Source organism: Aedes albopictus, chromosome 1 (genome assembly GCF_035046485.1).
Source record: "Aedes albopictus strain Foshan chromosome 1, AalbF5, whole genome shotgun sequence".
Taxonomy (NCBI): domain Eukaryota; kingdom Metazoa; phylum Arthropoda; class Insecta; order Diptera; family Culicidae; genus Aedes; species Aedes albopictus.
The window spans coordinates 31,377,799-31,403,004 of NC_085136.1; the positions used below are offsets into that span (position 1 = coordinate 31,377,799).

The window sequence follows — 25,206 nt, forward strand, 5'->3', positions numbered from 1 at the left end:
CTAGGAATTCCTCCCAGGATTCATCAAGCGATTTCTTCAGAATTTTTTCTGAGGATTCCTTTTGTTTGCTCTAAGGATTCCTCCAGGAATTCATTCATGGATTCCTTCAGGTATACTTTCAGACATTCTTCCAGGGATTCTTACATGGTTTACTCCCTGCATTCCTGCAGCAATTCTTCCATGAATTTCTCCAGGAACTCTTTCAACGATAGCTTCAGAAGTTTTTCCAGGAATTGCTCCAGAAATAGCTGTAGTTATATTCTCAGAAATCCTTGATATTTTCAAAAAATGATGCTGGGGCTCGGTCAGAAATTTCGGAAATCCGTTCATCATTTTTTCCATGGATTCACCATTTTTCCAGAAGTATCTGAAGATTTTTTGAATTACTCAAAGGATTTATGTAGGAATTCCTCCAGCGATTTGTATTGGAATACCTTAAGTTAAATTTGGAGAAGTCCTCCACGAATTCATTCTCAATTATCTCTGAGAAATGTTTAAGAAGTTCATCCACAGATTTATTCTGGAATCCAAAAAGTTGCTACACAAATTCGTCCTGCAATTCCTGCAGTCATTGTGACTTACTTCAAACATATCAGTACTTACATGCTAGAAGCACTTTCAGACATTTTTCCAGGAATTCACATAGAGAAGACTCTTTCGGAATTCTCCCAGGGTCCTCTAGGAATTGCTTTTTAAATTCCCACAGACATTTTTTTTTAATAGATTCCAGATATTTTAATAGATTCCAGATATCCTTCAGGTGAATTCCAGGATTTTTCCAAGAATTCCATCATTTGAGAATTTTTCGAAAATACTACGAAAATAATTCTTAAAGAAAATAATTCTGCATGGATTTCCTGCGGAAATTCTTACAAGGACACCTCGAGGGTTTCCTCCAGTGATAGTGTCTATGCTTTTACGAGAATACCTTCAAAAAATTTTCCAAGGATCCTTCCGGGAATACGTCAATTGACATGTGTAAGAATATGTTCTGTGAGATAGGTAAACAGTTTTTAAAGAAACTCCGGCAAGGATGTACTCGGAACAATACAACTGAAGGTTTATTCTTAGAGGAATAGTGATCCAGGCTATTTCAAGATTGCTAATAAGTAGGGACAACGCAAATTCGCGAAATCCCCGAAATTGGAACATGGTCGCGAAATTTAAGAAATCCCGCGAAATTTGACAAAATTGAGGAAATATCCTCAAAATACAACCAATTTTAAAACGTAAATTAGATGATAATTTTGAACAGTGTAAAGTAATTTACGATTCTGAATCCGGAAAAATTAGACTTTAGTGCTTTTCAATATCTGCTTTTTTCTGATATTTCATTAAACTTGTTACTTTTTCTAAGAATTTATGATCACGCCTTACAAAATGCAAATAAATTATTCGTTTCGCATGCAAATTTGGTGGTTTCTTCAATGATACGGTCAAACAAATGAAGCCGAGAAATTGCCGCGAAATTCACAATGTTGGCCCGCGAAATTTAAGAAACTTTGCCGCGAATTTTCATTGTTCCTACTAATAAGGTAAAATAAATTGGATGATTATTTACTGGAAACTCCAGTTAATTATGTACACATTTTCAAAAAATCTTCGGACGGGTTTCCATTTGTGTTCCACTGGAGAAAATTCTGAAGGAAATCATGAAGAAAATTCTGGGTTAGTCCTAAAAAGAGTTCAGCTATGATTGGTTGCGATAATTTTGTAATTTGTAAACCTGTCAGTTACATAACCTGGAAAACAGACGTTCAGGAAGTTGCTAGGAAGAAGTTAATGACCTCAATGGAGTCTGATTACGCGTTCAGCCTTCACAGGGACTCAATGCTGTGATGCTCACTCGGAATAATTGATTCTGTATTTCATCAACTATAGTTTATGTAGGTACGTTCATTTAATCACTCGTAACTTCGCATGGCCTGTGACAAGAGTAGATATATAGATCCTTACAGAATGCACAAACTATTTACAAACACATATGACTTAGTATCTATAATTCTTAAATATTCTTAAACTCTATGTCACTCGTGCGGAGGCGGTTGGTGCTGTTGATGAGACGGTTGATGGTGCTGGATTTGCTGGTGTTGTTGCTGCATATGCACCTGATGATGATGTTGCTGCTGCTGCACCACCTGCGGTGACTGCTGAATGATGTGGGTTTGCTGCGGATGATGAAGTTGTTGCTGTTGTTGCGGCTGCTGCTGCTGTTGCATCTGATGTAGATGCGCTGCGTTGAGAAAAACTCCGGCCGGAATGATGGTTGGAGCGGTTTGGATTTGGGGTGTCTGTATGATGATAGGTTGTGGCGTTGCTGCCGTTGATGTAGTCGCGACATTCGTTGCGCCCTGGATCTGCATCTGCGACCGTATGAAGTTCAGCTGGCTTTGGGTGAGGGGGATCTGCGAAAAGATAAGGCCGTTGAATATCAAGACGACGACGTGGCGAGATTCCATTTGCTTCACAACTCACGGGAATGTGCGTCACTTCTCCGCTTGGGGTAAGGACCTGCTGAACCAGTTGGAACGGTTGCCCTGTCGTAGCTATCTGAGTGGGTGCGATTGAGCTGACCGTCGGCGTTTGCATGGTGGTCGTTGCCGCTACCGGATTCGTGAGGATTATGTTCGGCGTAGGAGTCGTTATGGTGGCGATCTGAAATAAGAAAATGATCGGTTAAACTATGCAATTCTAAAGCATTACCTTCCACTGGATACCTGAGGAGCTGGCGCTTGCACCGGTTGAGTCTGCTGGACGACGGGCTGAGCAATTTGCTGTGTCACCACGGCGGGAGCCGTCTGCACCTGTACGATATTGGCAGCAGCACTGGTACTTGGCCCGGCCGCACTCGTCGTTGTAGCCGTAGCCGGCGTCGTTCCACTACTGCTCTGCAGTGCCTGCTGGTGTTGCTGGGCCAGCTGTAGATAGTACTGCACATCGTCGGTCGCCGGCTTGGTTTCGTAATCTCTGCGAACCGGTTTGATCTCATCCCTCGGAACGATGTCGATCAGGAAATCGAACTGATCGTATTTAGCAATGGCCATGGCGATGTCACTCCGCTGCAGGGTACGTCTCTTGTTATCCTCCGTGTGTAACCAAGCCCGCAAGGTCAGCTCTTGGATGAAGATTTCGGCTGCCTTGGCGAACAGCAGTGGCGCCTCGGCGGAAATCATCTTAACATCCTCGTCCAGTTTCATGATCTTTTTGATGCGAGCTAGGGGAAGCACTTGGTTGCCAGGTTCGACATGCTTTATCCGCTGCATATCGTCCATCACCTCTGGCCAAAAGTCTTCGAGGACACGCTGGGCATCGGTCATTTTCTCGCCGGAGTGGCTTCCCGCACTTTGGTCGGTCATCTGAAATGAGATGAGGGAAAACTACTAAATAGCGTATTGGTTCCTTTATTTAACATGTGGATCCCATTTTCATCCTACGAAAAACAAAAGATTGAAGCACTGTTTGCATACGCGCAGAATCTCGGAGCCGCGTTGCCAGATGAGGTCGAGCTTGATGAGGCCCCTCTAGAGGACTGCTGAAGTACAGTGAAAGCAGCCATCAACGACGCAGCCAGGAGCACCATCGGGTACGTGGAACGGAATCGACGGAACGAATAGTTCGACGAAGAGTTCGGAACGGTTTTGGAGGAGAAGAACGCAGCGCAGGCGGTAATGCTGCATCAAGGGACCCGACAGAACGTGGAACGTTACAAACAGAAACGGAAACAGCAGACCCGCCTCTTTCGGGAGAAAAAGCGCCACCTGGAAGAAGCGGAGTGCGAGGAAATGGAACTGCTGCGCCGTTCCCAAGAAACATGGAAGTTCTACCATGCATTCCGCAACGGCTTTGAGCCGAGAGCCGAAATATGCAGGGATAAGGATGGAGGCCTCTTGACAGGCGGACGTGAGGTGATCGAAAGGTGGAAGCAGCACTTCGAACAGCACCCACGGCAACGGATGATACGACAACGCCAGTGTAGTGGAGGACGGAAATGAACCAACTCCCACGCTGATGGAAGTTAAGGATGCCATTCGTTAGCTCAAAACCAACAAGCCAGTTGGTAAGGATGGTATCGCATCAAGATGGGCCCGGAAAAGTTGGCCACCTGTCTGCACCAGTTAGTAGTCAAGATCTGGGAAACCGAACAGCTACCGGAGGAGTGTAAGTTTTGTACCGCGGTAACCGGACAGTGTTCGAACCGGTGTCCCTACATCAGGGAATGATAACGTGCACGATTTAACTAATTAAAACAACTTTATTCGCGACACGTTAAAAGGGGTACAACATATTTATTCGCGAGACGTAAACAAAACTAAACTACTATGGACAACAATACACAGACACAGAGCACAAACGACAACCAAATTAAAATACATTGATGCGCTTCCATTGCATCGCGCACGACAGTAGTGCTCTGTCTTGGCGAGCTCAGCGGCGCGGTACACCGCAATCGGGTTGTCCACAACATCTCCCCTCTTAATAGAGCTGGTAGGGGTCGAACCTGACTGGCGGCCTTCTGGTACGCGAAGAACGCCTAGGTAGGTCTACCATCGGTTCCACTTCAATAGCGGATTCGAAATCGGTCGATGTTGACGTTGACGATGACAAAGACGTTGACGGGAGTGCCGGGAGCTCGTGCCGTGGAGTTGACGAGGCACAAGCCGGCTCGGAACCTATCAGGGTAGGCTCGGGACTGGAGACTGACACAGATCTTGGCGCGATCGGCGGTGTGGCTGACGTCGGCGTGCTTGACGAATGGCTTGGCAAGTTCCAGGCACCCAACAGGATGTCGAGTGGTAGCGAATGCTGGCGAGAGGTGACCTGACCAGCGGATTGCCTCAGCGTCGTGTCAGTGGCCATACGACTCCGGAGCTGGTTGATGTGCGAGCGCAACATTCGGCGGTTCTCGACCCACACGTTGTACATCACGTCTCCAATCTTCTCGATGATTTTACCGGGAACCCACTTCCAACCGTTACGAATGTGGAGTTTGGCGTAAACGGGGTCGTCTCGGTGGAAGGATCTCGGTTGCTTGCTGTAGTTCGATGTGGGCACCGGTGTCCGTACCGGCGGAGGACGCAAAAGTTCGAGGCACGTGCGGATTTTGCGCCCGAACATGACCTCGGATGGCGACTTCTGGTCTAGAAGAGCCCGGTTGGGCGTGCTTCGGTACGTCAGGAGGAAAATATCCAGGGCCTCTTGCATCGATCCTCTCCCCTCTCGAATTTTCTTCACGGCCCACTTAAAAGTGTCCACGAAACGTTCCGCCTGGCCGTTCGATTGCGGATGGAACGGGGCCGTCGTGAGATGTTCGATGCCGTTGGAGGTGCAGAACTCGTCGAATTCAGCGCTGGTGAATTGGGTACCGTTGTCGCTGACCAACGTAGCGGGCATACCCAGCCGAGCGAACAACCCACGGAGAATAGAAACTGTCACCGCTGAGGTGATACGGTTTGTCTGGACGATTTCCGGCCATTTGGAGAACGAGTCGACTGCAAGGAGGTAGTACTCGCCTTCGATCGGACCGGCATAGTCGACGTGGACGCGTTGCCACGGAGCGGTCGGTTTGGGCCACGGCATCGGTGGAGAGTGAGGAGGCGATCTAGCTACGGACGCACACTGCTGGCATGCTCGGACGAAGTCAGTGATGTCGGTGTCCATGCTGGGCCAGTAGGCGTAGCTTCGAGCGAGGGCCTTCATTCGCTGCATTCCGGGATGGCCGCGATGGAACTGTTCCAAGCAGCGCTTACGATGCAGCGACGGGATGACGAGCCGTTTCGCAAACAAGAGACACCCATCTACCACGGAGAGCGATTCCTGCCTGGATTGGAACCGTTGGAGATCGGGCCCGGCTAGTTTTGACTGGGGCCAACCGTTTTGGACGTAGTGGTAGACTTGGCGGAGCAGTGGGTCTGCTTGGGTGCTTTGCGCGACGGCTCTGAAATGGAGAGGCAACATTTTACAAGAACTAGAAATAACTGACCTTAGATCCTCTTCTAGGTTGACGCTAGCGATAACGTAATCCTCGTCGGGCTTCACGTGCTGGTTGATCAACCGGGAGAGCAGGTCCGCGTTGCCGAACTTGTGGGTGGGCACGTATTCGATATCGAAGTCGTACAGCAGCAGATGGAGGGCGAAGCGTTGAAGGCGGTTGGCAGTGTAGACTGGTATACCTTTCTTGGACCCGAAGATCCGGAGCAGAGGCTGATGGTCGGTTTGCAGCCGGAAATGCCGGCCGAAGATCATCTTATGGAACTTCGTAACGGCGAAGACGATGGCCAAACCTTCACGGTCGGGCTGACTGTAGCCAAATATACTATATTAACAATATAGGTCACTCTTACGAATTTTTGGCGACTCCTTTTTAGTGAATGTGTCGCCACCAAGCGTCAGAAGAGGTACTACTACACACTAAACGCATGCGCTATCCGAATGACGTTTATTCGTCGAGCAGTGATTGCATGGTGGGGATGTCCACTTCTTTTTAAATAATCGATTAATCAATCATCGATTTTTTTTTCAACTACTCAAATTAGAACATATTTTATTCTTTCTTCTTCAACATTTTCTGGCGTGATGGTCATGTTTACACAACAAAACCAGCTGGTTCAACGATGTTAACGTTCATCCTCATTATTCTCAGCTACCAGCTGATTATGTTATCATGACAAAATCAGCTGCTTCTGCCTGAATCGGGTAAAAAAAGCGAAAAGGTGACATAAATGTTACGTTAGTACCATATTAGGGCGAGTTAAATTTCGTCGCCAAAGTCTGATTATTCGTGAAAAATACAATACAGTCCGGATTCGCTCGTTGGGTCACGACTGCGCCCCGATTAGCGAATAGTGTTCGTTCGTTGGGGCAACTGACAACTGATCAAAATGCTCTAGACACACGCAAGTGACGAAAAATACGTCACGGAACACTCACATACTTGCGTAAACGTTCTGTATACAGGAGCTGTGATGAGACGGCGGTCAGACGTCAAACTTGTTTTGACATCTATTTTGACATTGACAGTGCTTTTTAGTTGGGTTTTGCCCCAACCAGTGAACATTCAACCATCGAGACAGCCCATCTAACGAGCTCTCAACGAACGAATCGTCACTGTAATTCAACTGGAAATTTAATTTTGATTAATTTCGTTGTTCTTCCGAAGTGAACTGTGAGTTTATTCGAATACTGATCGTATTATTCCGGACAACTCCAAGAAAATTTTTCCGACTGGAGTGCAAATCGCCCCTGCTAGAAGAATATCGGATGTTATAAGAAATGGAACATGAAATCGAATTTTTGAATAAAATTTTGACAGGAGCAGACGTCCTAACACGTGACTATCAATATTATCATCCCCTATGTTTTCAAAATTTTGACGTTCATTGTGTCCTCCGTTTTCAAATTTCCCGCAGGAGTGAGGTAAACAGCGCAAAATGGTGCACAGGCTAATTAATTATAATGGATAATTATCCATGTTCCAATTATTTTTCCCTTCTTCAAAATATTAGTATAGTGCATAGCACCTACACGGGGTGTCTTCAGATTACTGTTGAACAAGAATTTTGGCAGATTTTAAGTAAGGGCTTTTTGACGTAGTTGCCGTTTTTGTAATCGTGTATAAAGTCTAATTAAATCAAGTTTGACTTCAACATAGATTTTGTGTGTTTGATCTCATGAAATGTTTTGATATAAAAACCCGAAATTCTCCAAGGCTACGAAGTCTACGAGTTACTTCCAAATTATATAAAACGTTTCTATTCAAAGATACGCTCGTGAACGACGAAAAAACACTTTGTCAAAGAACAAAATATGTTCACTTTTTTTTAACTCCAACCGAAAAAGGATTATTAAATTATAGGTAGATGTCCTGGCTGTGGTGACGAGTGTCTTACCCGTTCACCTTTGAACAGTACACTCGCTCGCATACAGGCACTTGCGTGCAGGCGCGACAGCCGACTCACTCCACGCAGCGTAACAGAAGAACAGTTAGTCTTATATACACTCTCGTGCTTGCCGGACGCGGCTACCACAAGTGGCGACGAGGATAAAAAAAGCTAGTTTTGCGTTGTGAAGTGAAATATTTTCAATTGAATTAAATTTCGTTTGTATTCTGTGTTTTCATATCGTGAATTCTTTGAAGAGTTTAAGTTGCCGTGCGGTGCAGTGAAAAAGAAAAAAAAAAACATGTGATTTTCGTTCATGCGGGGAAAAAGTAATACATTTTCATGGTAGAAAATGGGAATATAGCGTGAAAGAAAGTAAATTGACAATTTGATCGTGAATGTGATTGACTAATTGAAATAAAACCAAATAATGTAATTTGTGCTTCGATTCGGTCGTCAGCAAGAATGTGAAATTAGCAGTGAACAAAAGAAAGAAGAAAGCAACGATGTGACGCCGGTTGAAGCGTGGGTTCTTTGTGCAGGAAAATAAATGGTGACCTTGTACCATTGTTCCCTGCGCGCAACATGCAAGAAGTGTGGTTTTCAATGAATGTGCTTTTGATCGATAGCAGGTGAGCAAGGGAACGTAGATCGTGCTGCTGTTTGTCTATGCTGCTGTAGTTTGAAGGTGTGTATCATTATATTATTGGGGGACGCGGTGAACGAGAACATTGTATATGATTGTGGCCTCGGCTGCATCAGATGCGTTGGCGTGATGAAGGATTTGTACTGACGGGTATGTACTTTATTATTATTGCGTATGGAAATGGAAGGAGGATTCAAATGTTTTAAAGGATAAACATATTGAGTGCCGTTGAGACGTTGGTTGATTGATTAATCTTTATCTAGGATTTGTTGTATTTTATGCCAAATAGAATGTGATATGATGCATCTAGCAACACAGTGACCTTGTTTTTAAAGTAAAAAAAAACGGAACTGCACGAGGTCTAGTTGAGTGAACACAAATAATTGCCAGAAAAAAAACTAAGGTGTCATTGTGATTGAATTCACTAATAATGAAAAAAAAATACTGTGAAAAATTGTGATTAAATTCACTCTTGATATTATAAAATCTTTGATTGAATGAATGCATTCATTAGGATTGTTGCTGTGTTATTACAACATGTCTATCAGCTTCTACAAGCTTCTATCACCTATTGAATCGTGTGCTCATCGTACAAGTCAGTGGCAACGAAACTTTCTCGTTTTTTCTGTGGAGGCTCTTGGTGTTAGTCATGTGGTTGTGGCAAACAGCGATTTGAGAAGCTTTCTTATACGTGGCACATATGATGTAAGCGATTTTTTTGTGAATATGCATGAGCTGATGATAGTCAAAAAAAGGAAACTTATTCGGATGTTTGCATTTGGGTTTAACGCTTTCATCTTGTTTCAGAAAGTGCAGTCAAGTCATCGATCACTAAGGGGCCATTAGACTGTTTGACATCATGACAAATATTTGCCATTGAAGTCCGACATTTATCCAAGGTTGCTATGATTCAGGCTGTGTTGGTCATTTGTTGGACTTGTTTGGCCAAATATTTATCACGTCTAATGGGACCTTTAGGTTGACAATTGTCATTTAGTATTTCGTAAAAAAAAATAAAAAAGAAAATGTCAAGACTTTGTGGCAATCGTACCCAGTCTCATGAACTTGAAACGATACAGGTACTTTTGGGTTTTAATTAAATTCAGCAAAAGTCTCAACAAGTCATTCTTCTCGAAGAAGTATCGATCAGTTCTCATGCAATTTGTTCACAGTTGCTTAAAGCAATCTTGTGATATCTCATGGGGTAGATAGTTGCATCAACCATCACACGTCAAACAATTGCAGAATTTCTGATGAAGTTGTCGTGCATTTCAGAGTCAGACCAAATCCACGCATTTTTTTAAGCTAAGCGTTTCAATAAAACTGATGTCGCACAGGCTGTGATTGGTTTGTGATTAAATTCACTGGAAGTGTATGAAGGGTTGTGATTAAGTTCATTGAACACTATTGCGATGGTATTGTGATTAAATTCACTTGGAAATCATAGGATGGTACGTGATTAAATTCACTAATGAGCTAATGAGAAAGAAATGAATAAGTCACTGAGAATACAGAGTCTGTGATTGAATTCACTGTGAGAAAAAAAAACAGGATATTGTGATTAAATTCACTTGAAAACCACGAAAAGGCATGTGATTCAATTCACTAGAAAGTTCATATGATAAACTGTGATTGAATTCACTTAGTGACCGTCTGAAAACATAGAAAGTTGTGATTGAATTCACTTATATACAGAAAAAGAAGTATATTGCATAAAAGAAATAAGAGGAGCTTGCATTCATCAAGAGTGCATAAAAGAAGTATATATAGCGGATGCGATGAAACCAATGAACAACTTTTCTGCAGAGTTATGGTGAGAGTGACATGGATAGATTCCCGGTCCGGTAAAGAAAATTTTTAAATTTTAATTTATGTTCGCTCCCTTAAGTTATACAGTGTTTCATTACATCTGCTACACGACTCTAAGAGAAAACCAGATCTATCGGTACATAAGATCTCAGTTGCTAAAATCCAGAAGAGCTCATAGAAAAAAAAATGGTTTATAAGCATGCTCCGTCCCATTAGGTAACCAAAGATCATAGAGAAGAAGTAGAAAAAAATAAGCAATAAGGATTCTGGTTGAACTAACTTGCGTGAAGGAACAGACAAAATTGACTTACCTATAATATCTTATATTGGGTTTATTGTAATGCGTTTGTGCTAGAAAATGTTATTAGGATGGTCAACCTCTTACAATAAAACAAACGCATACAAGACTTGTTTTTGTTCCCTTGCTACGTTAGAATCATTTTTATCAGGCATACATTTGTATTTTGTATACAATGTTTCGAACCATTACCTACTTTGTTGTTTCAGTTAATGGATCCATAGAGGCAACTATAAATATGATTGATCCAGAAATGTAACACAGTCGATATTTTATTATTGATCCAGTATGAACACATTATCTATATCATCATCTATATCGTTATCTATATATATGTATGTTAGAACTACCATATGTTAAAACGTGATATCAAAAATACAAAACTTCGTTATTTGAGTTAGGGCTTCTGTTTTACAACTACATAAATTTATTTGAGAATCGGTGAATTGCAATGGATCGACTGAATGGAACACAGAGTGAATGGCAGCTCTGGGTCAGCAGACCTTTATGACGCCAACTGTAAAATCCGTCATATAGAATTCAACGGTTTATGCGTAAAAACAATAAAAATTCAGTGATTCCAAAATGAACTGCAACAGTTACATCTAGTACAGTACGTTTAGTGAAGTTTGCCACTAGGAGATGCCCGTTTAGGCATGGAATGAATGTCCATCTAGTTAATTGCGTACATATTGAAAATTTGAATACAAAGAGTAATTCAATTGAAAAGAACAGAATTTCAACATACATATTGTTGTTTTCCGTGAAGAACTAGCATGGGATTAAAATCGCATTGATACAGAAAAAAAAAGAAAAAGTTGATCGGAACGATTGTACAAAAGTGTGTTAAAGCAGAGTTCTGCAATGATTCAAAGTAGTTATATTCGCTCATACAGCCAAAACGATGAATGCGCGGGTATTCAGCTAGACCAAGCTCAGAATGACAGGTTCGATTCATGGTCAGTCCAGATACTTTTCATATTAAAAATTTACATATACACGGCGATATAATAATGGAAAAAGGATATTGGCAGAGTAAGCTCATAGTTATTATTTATGAAGGTGCTTACTTAGCAGAAGAAGAGAGAATCTGACCACCAAGTGTATGTCAGTGGATTTTAATGAGGAGTTGTGATTAAATTCACTGGAATCATAGAGAAAATCATGTGATTGAATTCACTGAGACTGTACTGTCAGGAAGCGCTGATTGATCCATTGTAGGTAAGCGTGGTGATCAAATTCGCCTGAGGTGAAGTCCGTAATTAAACTGGAACTGCTGAGAGTAATTGTATTGTATTGGCCACAGATTACATATGTCGATGCAGCTACGAAATTAAGCTAAAATATGAATGGTTCTAAAATCTCAAGTTGCATACTTTAGAAAGCACCACGCAGGTTGCACTGGATGTTCTGTTTACATAAAACATATCTCAAGCGGAAGAAATATCCAGAACCCAATATGTCATTTGCGTCATGACAGGCCGCTCACATGACATGCTTATGCAGTTTTAAAGGATACGTGGCTTTGTGGACTCGTGGACCCGTGTTGTTAAAATGGTTAATGATTTGACTGTATGTGTAACCATCTGGTTAGTTTTCCAACTGAGCATTCCATCTAGTCCGTCGTCTGGAATTGTGCTCACACGAAAGAAAAAAAAAAACATACAGGAAGCATGGAACATGTTGATATTTTGTTTATGTAAGTGTATTTAACAATCAGTGCAACAGAAAGCATTTGACCTCGCATTTGACTAGGACAAAGGAAAATCAAAATCTATAAAGAGCGATAACGAAGTATAGGTCATTGAGTGTCAAGTCCACAAGGAACTAGTGAGTTCGTGACTTTAGGATAAATAGTGTAATAATGTACAGTAAGCCAATGGGAAGTAAAGGGAGCAACAAGTGTAGAAAAAATGTGATGATCAGATACTACCCAACTAATATTTTTGCTGTATGAGAGTTTAAAAGTGGACTTTCTTCCAAAGGCGTTATGCAGCTACTTTTGTTAGTAGTGTAACGTCCACTCCAATCAACAGTCAGGTACAGTCACACCAGCAAAACTATCTGTTCTATGAATGCAGATGTCTTTACTTTGAAAAGGCTGATTCATTAGGAAAACCAAGATGAACGACAAGTTAGGAAATCGTGTTGAAATAGGTATACAAGAATACCTTCAGAATGTTTGCACTGAGATCTCTTTACGGTTATAGTTGTTTGTTGTAACCTTTGGTCAAATGGTGATTAGTGTTTAATCATAAGAAAATCACGTTTTGTCTGACAAGTAGTACAAAAAAAAAGGCACATCAACTGAATCCCTAATAAACAGATACGGTATTTCAAGGAAGGAGTGATAGGAGATGTCAGCTGAGATACAGGAGTAAGTGTAGTTCTCATAACAACATCATGTATAAAGGATGGTATAAAGCAGCAATCAGGAACATCATTAGATGTTCATGGAGTAGCAGTAAATATGTATTGTTAATTCGTGGAATGCAACATCAAATCATGGCATTGAAGTGGTGACTATCGGATATGATGTTTAGACACTAGATTAATACAAGCGTTAGTCGAACTTAAGAAAAGTTGAAGCCAATGCACGAACTTAGATTATAGAAAAGGGGATGTGGTGACGAGTGTCTTACCCGTTCACCTTTGAACAGTACACTCGCTCGCATACAGGCACTTGCGTGCAGGCGCGACAGCCGACTCACTCCACGCAGCGTAACAAAAGAACAGTTAGTCTTATATACACTCTCGTGCTTGCCGGACGCGGCTACCACACTGGCTAACATCGTACCCACGTTTTTATATGCACTTCTTTAAAACATAATTTAAAAACTCAATGTTGTCAGGGTTTTCTTGTATACTTCTCTGGTCGATTTTTTATTCTTATTTTTGTAGTATGACTGAGAATAGTACAGCAGTAAGAACAACAACAACAATAGGGTATAGAAACCCTAACAAAAGTACGACTCCGTCAAGGCGCAGCATAGGTAAAGTGAACTTGTCTCACTTTTTATCGAGTTCTGCTCCATAGAAATACAAACGAGCTATTTCTGTACAGAAAAGTTAATTCTCTTCCAGATGCGTCTAGAACAAATTATACGATTAAATTGAGGAGCTTTTGCTATGGGCATCAAGAATGATGATATTAAAAGCCATTGTCGAAGGAAAATAGTTAGTTTTGAGGGTGAAAAAGTAAAATCTTGATGTTAAACGATTTCGGTGACGTCACAATGAGGAAGCATTCAAAATCTTCTATAGATGTATTCGTAGATGACATCTACTGAAATGTTATTTTGTTTGCGTATATTGCAAATCGATTATTTATTAATCGATTATTTGGGAACAAAAAAACTTGGACACCCCTAACATCATTTTCGAGAAATGTCGCATTGCACGGTAAACTGAAATTGATCAAAATACAATTATTGACATTTTCTGACAACAGATGGTGCTGTTATCATCCACCAACTGTGTCCCCATGTCGTTGTATGTGAAAACGCGAAGTGACCTATATTGTTAATATAGTATCTATATTGTTAATATAGTATATTTGATTGTAATCCTCTCGGATCTCGCCGAGGCAAACAAAAACTCACCGTTATATCGTTTAAAATTCAAAATTTTGACGACAAGATCAATTGTGGCTTAGACCGCGTATACACGTTACTCATGGTTCGATCTCACCTGGTGAAAAAGTACGGATTCGTTACAATACTACAGCCATTGATAACAGATTTACTAAAGCTCCAATCGGAAGTGGGTATTCCGTTGAAACCAGTCAATGAAACTAGTGACTTCATTCTGCGTGCTACAGTGGTTCATGTTCTAGGAGACACAGCTGCCGTGCACGAGCTTTTTGAACTCATGCCTCCACAATCTAGCTTGCGATATTACAAGGGGATGTCTACACAGCGGTCGTTTCGGAGCACACTACTCTTCGAAAACTCGAGCGACTGTGAACTCGGCCATCGATGCGATTGAAAACAATACTACAACATCGTCCAAGTGTGGTATTCTACGTAGGTCGGCCTTAGATTGTTTGGAGTATTTTCACTTCACTGAAAATCTGTCTTTTGATCCGATGCATGACATATTAGAAGGTCTGGTAGGAGTGGTTATAAAAAGCATACTAAATCATTTGATCAATGTTGCCAAGGTCGTAACAGATACAGAGATTAACAGAAGAATTACTAATTTTGTTTACGGAATTGCAGAATCGAATGATAAACCATCGGACAATTTTTGTTCAAAAACTTTGAAAGTTAAAGGCAATTTGATAAATCAGTCGACATCACAAAGCTGGTTACTGTTAAGAATTCTTCCATTTATTACTTCTGACCAGGGTTGTTAATAGTCATCGTAGCTGAAGCATAATCACTGACGACAACGGGTAATAAAAAGTTTGCGTCACTGAGACAGCAGCTCTTGAATATTTTCCTTCAAACACCGTCAGTCAGTGTGCTGGTCGCGACGAAAAAGTTTTGCCGTTTCTCTTTATTGGCATTTTCGTTGAGTGGCTTGCACTGAACAGGGCAGGCGAACGAATAATCAGCCTCACGGGAATGGCTGATCAGAAAAAAAAATGCAATAATGAAACACGCCTTCATTCGGAATCGACCCAAAAACCTTCGGATTGGCAGCACAACAAGCATACCATCAGAGCTAATTCAACAGCTCCGGATTACCGAGGCTAAATCGTCAATAAAAGCTTTATTGGTTCGCCTTTCGTCTGCAAAAGGAGACAAAAGAGAATGACGAAAACTATAGCTCCCTGTTTTATTGTCGGTTCATCCTCGTCGTGGTTTCTTTGCCGGTCGTCAATGATGATGCAAGTGACGGAGTTTTATTTGCTGACGATTTTTTTTAATTTTTCGTCGTTGGTCGGTGACCAAACAGATGGTTACCAACCCTGCTTCTGACATTCTTCCATTTTTTTGAATTTTACCAATTTGCTCACAGATTTACCATTAATTACTTTCTATTCATTTTCTACTTGCCTTACAAATGAAATGCTGAGTGATTTCAATAACTCTATTCGAAACTTTCTGCTCTCATTTCCAAACAAAAATCCTATAAACAAAGTTCACCACATCTCACATTATATAGAAATAATGAAACAAAGTGGTCCAATTGCAAAAATGAGCTGTTTGCAGTTTGAAACTAAGTTCAAGGTCTCTAAGTCTCAGTCGAAAACATGTAGAAATTTTCGAAACCTTACATTCAGCATGGCAAAACGGATGAACCTCAACCAAATCAATTCCATTATCAATCAAGAATATGTAATCGATCAAGTATTAGTGAAATCAACTACAAAAATCGAAAAGAAGCATTTGGGTTACGCAATGTTATTATTTGACCTCCCTGAGCATTTAACATTTGTCGAACATTTAACTATTAACGGAACCAGCTTTAACCCTCTAATACCCAATCCCGCCTTTAGACGGGGTATAGTTTGATCATTTTTGTAATTTTTGTTTCGTGGAAAATCTTTTTTTTTATATTTTTGTCTGATATTTAGGACTGTTCTGTATATCTCAAAATTGTTTTTGGTGTATTTTAAAGCGTATTTACATTTTTAAAAAATCATTGAAAAATTTATGTATTAGTCACCTTTTAGAAGTCATTGTTTATTTTGTATTGAATCGCTACAATTAACATATTTTAATTTTTTCCCAAATCATTCTATCCTTGTTTAATAGTTTAAGGAAATCGAATACACTCTAAAATTATTTTCTTTAAAATTACACGGAAAATAAAATTTTCTGTGGAAAAAATTTAAAATAATTATACAGGGTGTTAGGTTCCTGAGTGCAAACTTTTTAAAGGGCGATAGAGGACCATAAATGGTGAAAAAAAAAATGTTCTACGCATATGGTCAAATCTCAACCGTTACGTAGTTTTTGAACTCCCCATGTTTTTGACTCTTATTGCCTTAACTGGCTATAACTTTAAAATGGTCAAACTTATCGCTGTTTTTTTACCCTTATTCGAAAGATTATTGAATTTTCTATCAAATGTCATCTTTCAACCGATTGGTTAAGTTAAATAACTAAGTTTTCTAGAGCAAATAGCCTTAAAGTTGTGTGTTTTAATTTGTTTTAAATAATTATCTTTGTAAAATGCGTAATAAACTAAAATTCTTTCTTTGGCAAAGTTGTGGCCCCTATTCCACTCTACAATTCGTTCTTTGACATCAAACTTCTATCTCTTATCGTTTTCTTGCAATTTCGATTTTAACATCGCATTTCAGATCATAAATTTGCAACTGTCATGGAAAGCACTTTTTTGCGCACTGTGCCGCACATTTCAATCAAAATTGCAAGAAAACGATAAGAGCTAGAAGGTTGGTGTCAAAGAACAAATTGTAGAGTGTAACAGAGGCCACAACTTTGCCTAAGAAAGAATTTTAATTTATTACGCATGTTTCAAAGATAATTGACAAAAACAAATTAAAACACGCTATTTTTAGCTATTTTGCTCTAGAAAACTTAGTTGTTTAACTTAACCAATCGGTTGAAAGATGTCATTTGATAGAAAATTCAATAATCTTTCGAATAAGGGTAAAAAAACAGCGATAAGTTTGACCATTTTAAAGTTATAGCCAGTTAAGGCAATAAGAGTCAAAAACATGGGAAGTTCAATAACTACGTAACGGTTGAGATTTGACCATATGCGTAGAACAATTTTTTTCACCATTTATGGTCCTCTATCACCCTTTAAAAAGTTTGCACTCATGAACCTAACACCCTGTATTTCAACAATAATCATAAAATCTCAAAATGTTTTCATCTCAAAAAATCCGTTCCCCAAATTGGCTTCCAGGAAAAATATTAAAGTTTGGGGCTGTTCAAAAATAAAAATTAGAAAAATCAAAAACTGAAATTCACGAAATCGAGAATTAAAAAGAATCATCTTCCAAAACATGTTTAAATCGATTTTAGATGACGAAAAATGATGTTTAGATCAAAATCAAAAATTTGGGTATTAGAGGGTTAAACCAGGTGTAGTCGTCAAAATTGATACCTATGCAGGAGAAAATTACGGTGTTTTAGATGCTATAATCAAAATTGACTTGCAAATTGGTAAATCCTATTTGTGCATCGTTCAGGTGTTACATATAATCAAATTTGTTAAACATTTAAATAGCTACGTAGTTTCATTCACGCAGAAGACTACTCGAGTATCTATTGAAAGTGTGCATAGTAAGAAAGTTTATAGACTGTGGAATCTACAACAACCAGAGCAAGATGCGAATTATTTGTATATAAGTTTAAAATATAAAGATTAGAAGAGAACAATCAGGATTCGTTTCAAAACACAAAAATTAAACTGTTATCCATCTCGAAATTGATATTTTCTTCTACTTCATCGTTCCTTATTTTCACTTCTCACATATATATATATAGTCCTTATTATTCAACATTATTATTTAACATAATTTGAAAAGGTACTTTGATTAAACTAAGTCCCATTGTCTGTGTTTTATAGCCTCAAATTAATGCTTCCTGCAATATATGATTTCAGTAGTGAAAAAATAATTGAGGGGGTTAGAAGCAAAGGGGTGTAAGTGACAAAAACCCACTTTCGAGTAAATGAGGTTTAAAGTTTTTGACCAATTTTTCATCCCATGCAAAATGTATGGAGTTTCAAAATCAACCCAATTTTCTCTTATTTATTGTAATTTTTCCAATCATCGTAGAAACAATTTTAAAAAAGTTCCTGAACGCTTGAAATATGAAGAATTTTATGATATCCTCAGCTCAAAATCGACAAAATGGTCACTTACACCCTTTTGATTCTGGGCCCCTCAATTATTTTACGTTATCTAAGGTATATTATTAGATAATAGGTGGCAGCTAGTTAATCAAAAGTGAGATGGTTATGTCTGCTTAGGGACCTCGCACAAATTACGTCACACTTTTAAGGGGGGAAGGGGCTTTGCAGAACGTGACGATCCATACAAACAGTTTTGAAGAAAGTGCGACATAGAGGAGAGGGGGGTTTGAAAAAAGTTTATTTCTGCGTGACATAGTTTAAGTATCACCCCTTATCTGTGAGCACAATTTATATCATTTATATTACATTGGAACTGGAACGAAATGGGACGGATGTTATACATTATGCTTCCGTTGTATATATGTTAGTCTGTGGTGTATCACTGTCGGTCATTTTCGAAAACGTCAATATAAACAATTTACAGTCTCGAGTTGACAGAATATTCATTTTTCAAATCATATTTATTCGTAGTAAACAAATTTACCAATGATTCGCTACAATACCTAACGGATGCTGAACTAACAAAGATCGGTATTACGGAGATAGGACCAAAACTACTAATTTTGTCTCGGGCGGCTAAAAAGAAGTGCGCTGATTTAGCGGCTCCTAGAACATCACGAAATGGACCATTGACGGAATAAGTGAATTCTCAGTTCGAAAATCAGCCATGCATTTTATTATTTTAAAGTCAAGTTATTTTTGAGCGTGAGCAAGTTTCAGGCATAATTTGGCCTACAAAACCTTCAAGACGAAGACAAAAAAGCTGCCGATAACACCCAAAGTCATCCTAAACTTTGGATAACTATGTTGTTTATGTTGCAAGAAATGAGCCATTTTACGAAGTGACAACAATGTTGATGATGATATTGATTTTCACGGGTTATTGGACGCTACCTTCTGTCAAAATTCATTCATAAAATCGGCTCGTAAAATGGACTATTAAGAAAGCAACAACACTGTTGCTCAAAGTTTTGCTCAAACAGCATCAAATTAGGCAAGGAATCATAATACCCACGCTTTTTGCACCATTTCATTCATTGATGCCAGATGTGAAGACATGTCTTCAAATTGAAGACATTTGAACTTCTGTGAAGACATTTATTTTTGTGAAGACAAAGTGAAGACTTTTCAAATTATGTGAAGATTTTTGAAGACATTTGAAAGCTAAAAATAATATTTATGTTGTCGATCCAAACCAAAAATCCAAATCTTGGAGCAATTTCAGATGAAATGCGTTTCATTTTTTGTTGATAAGAACTTACTAATTCCTTTTTTTCTATTGGTGGAAATTTTGGAGCAGTTTTTATTCTATTCAGATATGATAACCACCATAACTACTGAATTTTAGGATATTTGCTGAAGTATTGAATTAATTTGAGATAAACGATTATTTATCGAAAACAAAACATTTAATTTAATAAATTCTTCAAGATTCCTTACAATATAATTTTTTATTTCATTCACGCCATCAAAGATTCTTTTTTTTATTTTTTGGGTTTCATCTAGGAATTTATCTAAAATTTTTTTCTAGTTTTTCAAAAATCTCTTAAAACAGAGGCTCTTTCTAAAAGTATTACCGATGATTTTTTTTATTCGTAGATTCTCACCAGAACTTTGTTTGAATTTTAAACAAAGCTACTTCCAGAATTTCCCGCAGATTTGTTTGAAGATTTGTTAATATTCCTTCAGTAATTTTTCCGGAATCCCTTCGGGAGTTTTACCGGAACTTCTTCACGATTTCACGAATTCCTCCAGAAACTTCATCAAAAGTTTCTCGGGAATGCTTCCAGGTGTTCCTCGGGATTTCCTCCAGAAGTTTTCCGGGAGTTTCTTCAGGAGTTCCTCTTGAGTTTCTTCAGAAGCTCCTCGGAAATTCTTCCATGCGTTCCATGGAATTTCTTTTAGGAATTCCTCCAGAATTTCTTTGAGGGTTCTTAGGGAATTCACCCAGGAGTTTTTCGGGAATTACTTCAGGAGTTTGCTGAGAATTTATTCAGGAGTTCCTCGGGAATTCCTTCAAGATTTGCTAGGGAATTCCTCTAGGAGATCCTCTGGAATTCCTCCAGAAGTTCCTAGAAAATTTCTCCATGTATTCCTCGGAATTCCTCTAGAATTTCCTCGAGAATGCCTCCAGGAGTTCCTCAGAAATTCCTCCTGGAATTCCTCGGGAATTTCTCCCGAAATTATTTGTGAATTCCTTCAGAACTTCCTCGGATATTTTTCCAGGAGTTCCTCGGGATTTTTTCTACGAGTTCTTCTAAGATTCTTCCAGGAGTCATTCGGAAATCTCTTCAAGAGATTCTCGGGTATACCTCTAAGAGTTCCTCGGGAATTCTGCGAGAATTCCTCCTGCAGTTCCCCGGGAATTCCTTCAGTGGTTCCTCGGAATTCCTTCAGGAGTTCCTTAGGAGCTCTTTCAGGGTTTTTCGGGAAATTCTCCAAGAGTTCCTTGGAAATCCCTCCAGGAGTTTGCCAAGAGTTTCTTCAGGAGTTCTTAGGGAATTCATCGGCAATTTCTAAAGGGGTTTCTCGGGAATACCTCCAGCAAAAGGAACTCATACATGAGTTCTAGGGAAATTCCTCTGGAATTTCTTCTGGAGATTATCGGGTATACCTCCAGGAGTTTCTCTAGAATTCTTAAAGAAGTTCGTGGGAAATTTCTTTAGGAAATCCATGGGAGTTCCTCCAGGAGTCTCTCGTGAAGCCCTCTAGAATTTTCTCTGGAATACTTCCAGGAGATTATCAAGAATTATTTTAGGAGTTTATCAGAACATCAACTGGATGTTCCTATGAATAACTCCAGGAAATTCTCAGGAAATCACGAGAAGATCCTGCAGTAGGTATCCGGGGAATCTAGAGAAATTCTCGAGGGACTGCAAAGAAAACTTCAGAAACTCCGAGACAATTCTCTTGGAGGGATTTCCGAGAAACACTGAACTTCTGGAGGAGTTCCCGATAAATCTCAGAGAGAATTGCCGAAGAACTGCTGGGAGAATTGTCGAAAACTCCTGGAGGTATTCACGAAAAACTCTTAAAGAAATTCCTAGAGGAATTCCCGATAAACTCCTGGAGGAATTTCCGATGAACTCCTTGAGGAACTCTCGAAGATCTGCTGGAGAAATTCTGAAGCACTCCTGGAGAAATTGCCAAGGATCTCCTGGGGGAATCCTCGTGGAATTCTTGGAGGATCAACAAGAATCTCCTGGAAGATTTTTCGAGGATGTTCTGCAAGGGTTCCCAAAGATCTTCTTAACGAGTTCCCGAAGAACTCGCGGAGAAATTGTCGAGGAATTCCTGGATGCACTCCTGAAGGAATTTTCGAGGAACTCATGGAGGAATGTCTGAGGAACTCCTGGAAGAATTCTCAGGAAACTTATGGAGGAATTCCCGTAGAATTTCTGGTGGAGTACCCGAAGGACTTCTGGTGGAAATCATAAGAAACTCCTTGAGAAATTTTCCCGACGATCTCCAGGAGGGATTCCCAAGGATCTTCTGAAGGAATGCCCGAGGATCTCTTGGAAGAATTCCTGAGGATGAAAATGTTGAGAAAATCTTGGAGAGAAGCATGCATTATTACTGGAGGACTACTTGGTGATCTTCTATAGTAAGTTTCGTGGAAATTCTGGAGAGAACTTTCGTATAATTTATGTAGTTATTTCCCGGAAAACCATTGAAAAATTCCCTGGGAAAAACTGGAGGAATTCTACCACAAATGCTGCAAGAATTTTTGGAAACTTCCATAGGAATTCCCGTGGAGGGATTTCCGAGCAATTGCTGAGAAAAATCTTGGGTACTGGTGGAGAAATTTCTATGAAAGTGCTAAAAGAATTCCTTGAGAGTTGATAAACTCTCGGGTACTTCTGTCGAAATTGCCTGGATATCTCTGCAGAGGATTTCCTGGAAGGATTCCAGAGGAACTCCTAGAGGAATTGCTGAGGTACTGCTGGAGAAATTTCCGAAACCATCCAATAGGAGTTCCCGACTAACTTCTAAAAAAAATCCGAAATGTTTTGGGGAATTCTTGGAAATAAATCGGAGGAGCTTCTTTAGAAATTTAGGGAAATACCGGGAAAAACTTCAGGGAAATCCTGAAAGAACCATGCATTACTTTAGGAGGACTTCTTGGAAAACTCCTGAAGTAAATTTCATAGAAGTTCTGGAGGGAGTTTGGATAATTTTTTTTAATTATTCCCAGTCAAATCATGAAGAAATTTCCAGAGAAATTCTGGAGTAGTTGTACCACAAATGTTGCAGGAATTAATCGGAAGCTTCTAAAGGAATTCCCGTGGTATTTGTGGGGAAGACATGGAGGGATTCCCGGGAAATTCCTGGAGAAATTTTCGGAGGGGTCTGGAGAAATTTTCGTGAAACGCCAAAAGAAATTCCAGGGAAATTCTGGAGAAAATCTCTGAGAACTCCAAGATAAACTCTCGGGGGCTTCTGTAGATATTGCCTGGAATCTCATAAAGAAAACTCCGGGATACTTCTAGAAAAATGCCTGAAGATCACTTAGACTAATTCTTGGGAAGCTCTAGGAGGACTTCCCGGTGGACTGAGTAAATTCTCGGGACGCTTCTGGAGGATTTCCAGAAGGCACTTCATGAGAAATCAGAAAAAAAAAACTGGAGAAAGTCCAGAAGAAACTATTGAAGGGATTCCAGACTCCTGCAGGAATTGTAAAAGAAAGTCCTAGATGAAACTCCTGGAGGATTTACAAAAGAAGCCTCTTTGAATCCAAACAGGAATGACGATAATATTAAAATGTTAAGGCATTTCTACCGAAATTTACCTAAAATCCCACTAACATTCGAATTAAACAATGCATAAATCATTTCTGAAAACAAAAATTATTGTTCTTGCAAAGGATCCATTAAACTTTTTCTGGGAATCATTGCAGGAATTTCCAGGAATAAAACCTGTTACATTCCTGGATATTCCTAATACGGAATGTTCACCGAAAATTCTCGCAAGTCGTCAGAGTTTCTTCGAGATTACCTCCAACATTCACTTGAGTTTTGTATCTACAATATCTCCGAAATCTGTTTACAGTTTATTCAGGAATTTGATAAAAAAATACAGATCGACATAAATAAACATTTTCTGTAAGTTTACGCGCAACGTTATTATTTTTTAAAGTTCGACAACATAAACATTAAGGTACATCATGTCGGTGTAGTGTGAACGCCTCTCTTGATATAGGATATCAACATCACGCTATATTACTTGACATACCTAAAGCGTAGTGAGAACATAGCATAAATTTGGATTTTTAACATAAATTTTGTACCAAACTCACAATATGGTGTGTGAAGACATGTGAAGACATTTTGGCGTGCCTTGTGAAGACGTTCGGAAATTTCACCTGGCATCCCTTCATTGCAGAAATGGAGAATTGACCTTCTCACCATACTAAAATTCATTTTTTTAAAAAGGAGAGTGGGAAAAAGAGATGACAGCGGTAGTACAAGCAGCGGGAATACGGGAGGTTTTTCGGGATGCTTTGTGATTCGGGACAGGTTGCATGAATCCGGGTATATTCTCAACAATCCGGGACATCTGTTCATTTTACGCAAATGGGTTATCAAACGGACTGCATTTGTCGCTTACACATAAATTTTATGTGTAGTTTTCGCGAATCGGATCACCGGTATCAATCAACCAATCATTCACACTCCGCATGTACCTATCTGCGATTCGAACCAATGATTTCAATCGGTCACTCGTTGCAACGGCCTATCACATCAAACCAATCGCCTATCATCGGGACCATCGCGCACTGAACGCGACAATAACAAACAGACCTCCACCAATCATTAGTAGAGCAGCGGCGAATATTTGCACCAATCGTAGTAGCACCGGCGTTGCCATTGGCTCCCTCGTTTCAAATTTGGTCGAATCGAAGCAGGCAGCGAACGAAGTGAAGTGCGAGCGACGGACGACGACGACGGAGAAAAAGCTCATCACCAGTCACCGACCGCCACCGCCTGCTTGCGTCGCATTGGCTCCGGCAGCTGAACTAAGCGAACGCCGAGCGCAGGGTCAGCCGGAGGCGAATCGAACACCGCGCGATACGATCACTGCTCACCCGAGTGCGGTCCTGTGCCTGCTTGATGAGTGATTTTCGAGAAAAAAGCACAAAATCCCCCTAACCAGGCACCCGATTGGCCAATCAAGCGCCCTCCACCCGCAGCAAATAGGCTTGCTGGGATTAATGAATGCAAATCGAAGCGACGAAAAGCCACAGGTGCAAATGCTCACTTACCTTTTGTGGAATGTCGAGAACTACGCGTAAATTTACAATCACAACCAGCGAACGATTCTGGAGCACCGATTATCTTTTGACGCGTCACCGAACAAAAAACAATCAAATCACTTCCGCACAATTAGCTGCACGTCCGCACTTCAATCACTTTCGATTACACGCACAATACGCGTGGAGCACGCTCCAATCGGAGGAGGCTGAATTTCTCTGGACGCTGATTGACCGGAATTTTTTACCAATAGTAACAAAGCAGCCACAATTCGATTGGCTCTGGCGTGTTTGACAGCAGCTTTGGAGTGACCAATCCGAGAGTTTCTCACCCAGAGCTCACTTACTCGCATCGCACGCGGTGAGAAACTTTGCCGAGTGAGAGTGAGAAATGTTTTGTTGAGGAAGTGCTCGCGGGAGCATGGTTAGTTCGGATCGGTGTAGTCGTGATTAAATGAAAATTATGAGCACAATTTTAAAACCATTTTATAAAACTTTTTACTGTATTATACTGCATAAAACTATTTTACGAGCTGATTAGGAT

The 25,206-nt window shown here is 40.1% G+C and overlaps 2 protein-coding genes across 2 annotated transcripts; both read right to left on the reverse strand.

Moving 5' to 3' along the window:
* Positions 1–1,876: 1,876 nt before the first annotated feature.
* LOC109428527 (nuclear transcription factor Y subunit gamma) lies at positions 1,877–24,978 on the reverse strand. Its single transcript, XM_029855447.2, has 4 exons — positions 24,675–24,978; positions 2,718–3,356; positions 2,476–2,655; positions 1,877–2,405 (listed from the first exon to the last, which is right to left on the reverse strand). Exons 2-4 carry the CDS (start codon positions 3,354–3,356, stop codon positions 2,028–2,030), a joined length of 1,197 nt encoding a protein of 398 aa, XP_029711307.2. The 5' UTR covers positions 24,675–24,978; the 3' UTR covers positions 1,877–2,027.
* On the reverse strand, positions 3,368–16,424 carry LOC134284864 (uncharacterized protein K02A2.6-like). The gene has a single exon (XM_062844311.1). The coding sequence runs from the start codon at positions 6,241–6,243 to the stop codon at positions 4,474–4,476; it is 1,770 nt and encodes a 589-aa protein (XP_062700295.1). The 5' UTR covers positions 6,244–16,424; the 3' UTR covers positions 3,368–4,473.
* Positions 24,979–25,206: the final 228 nt, after the last annotated feature.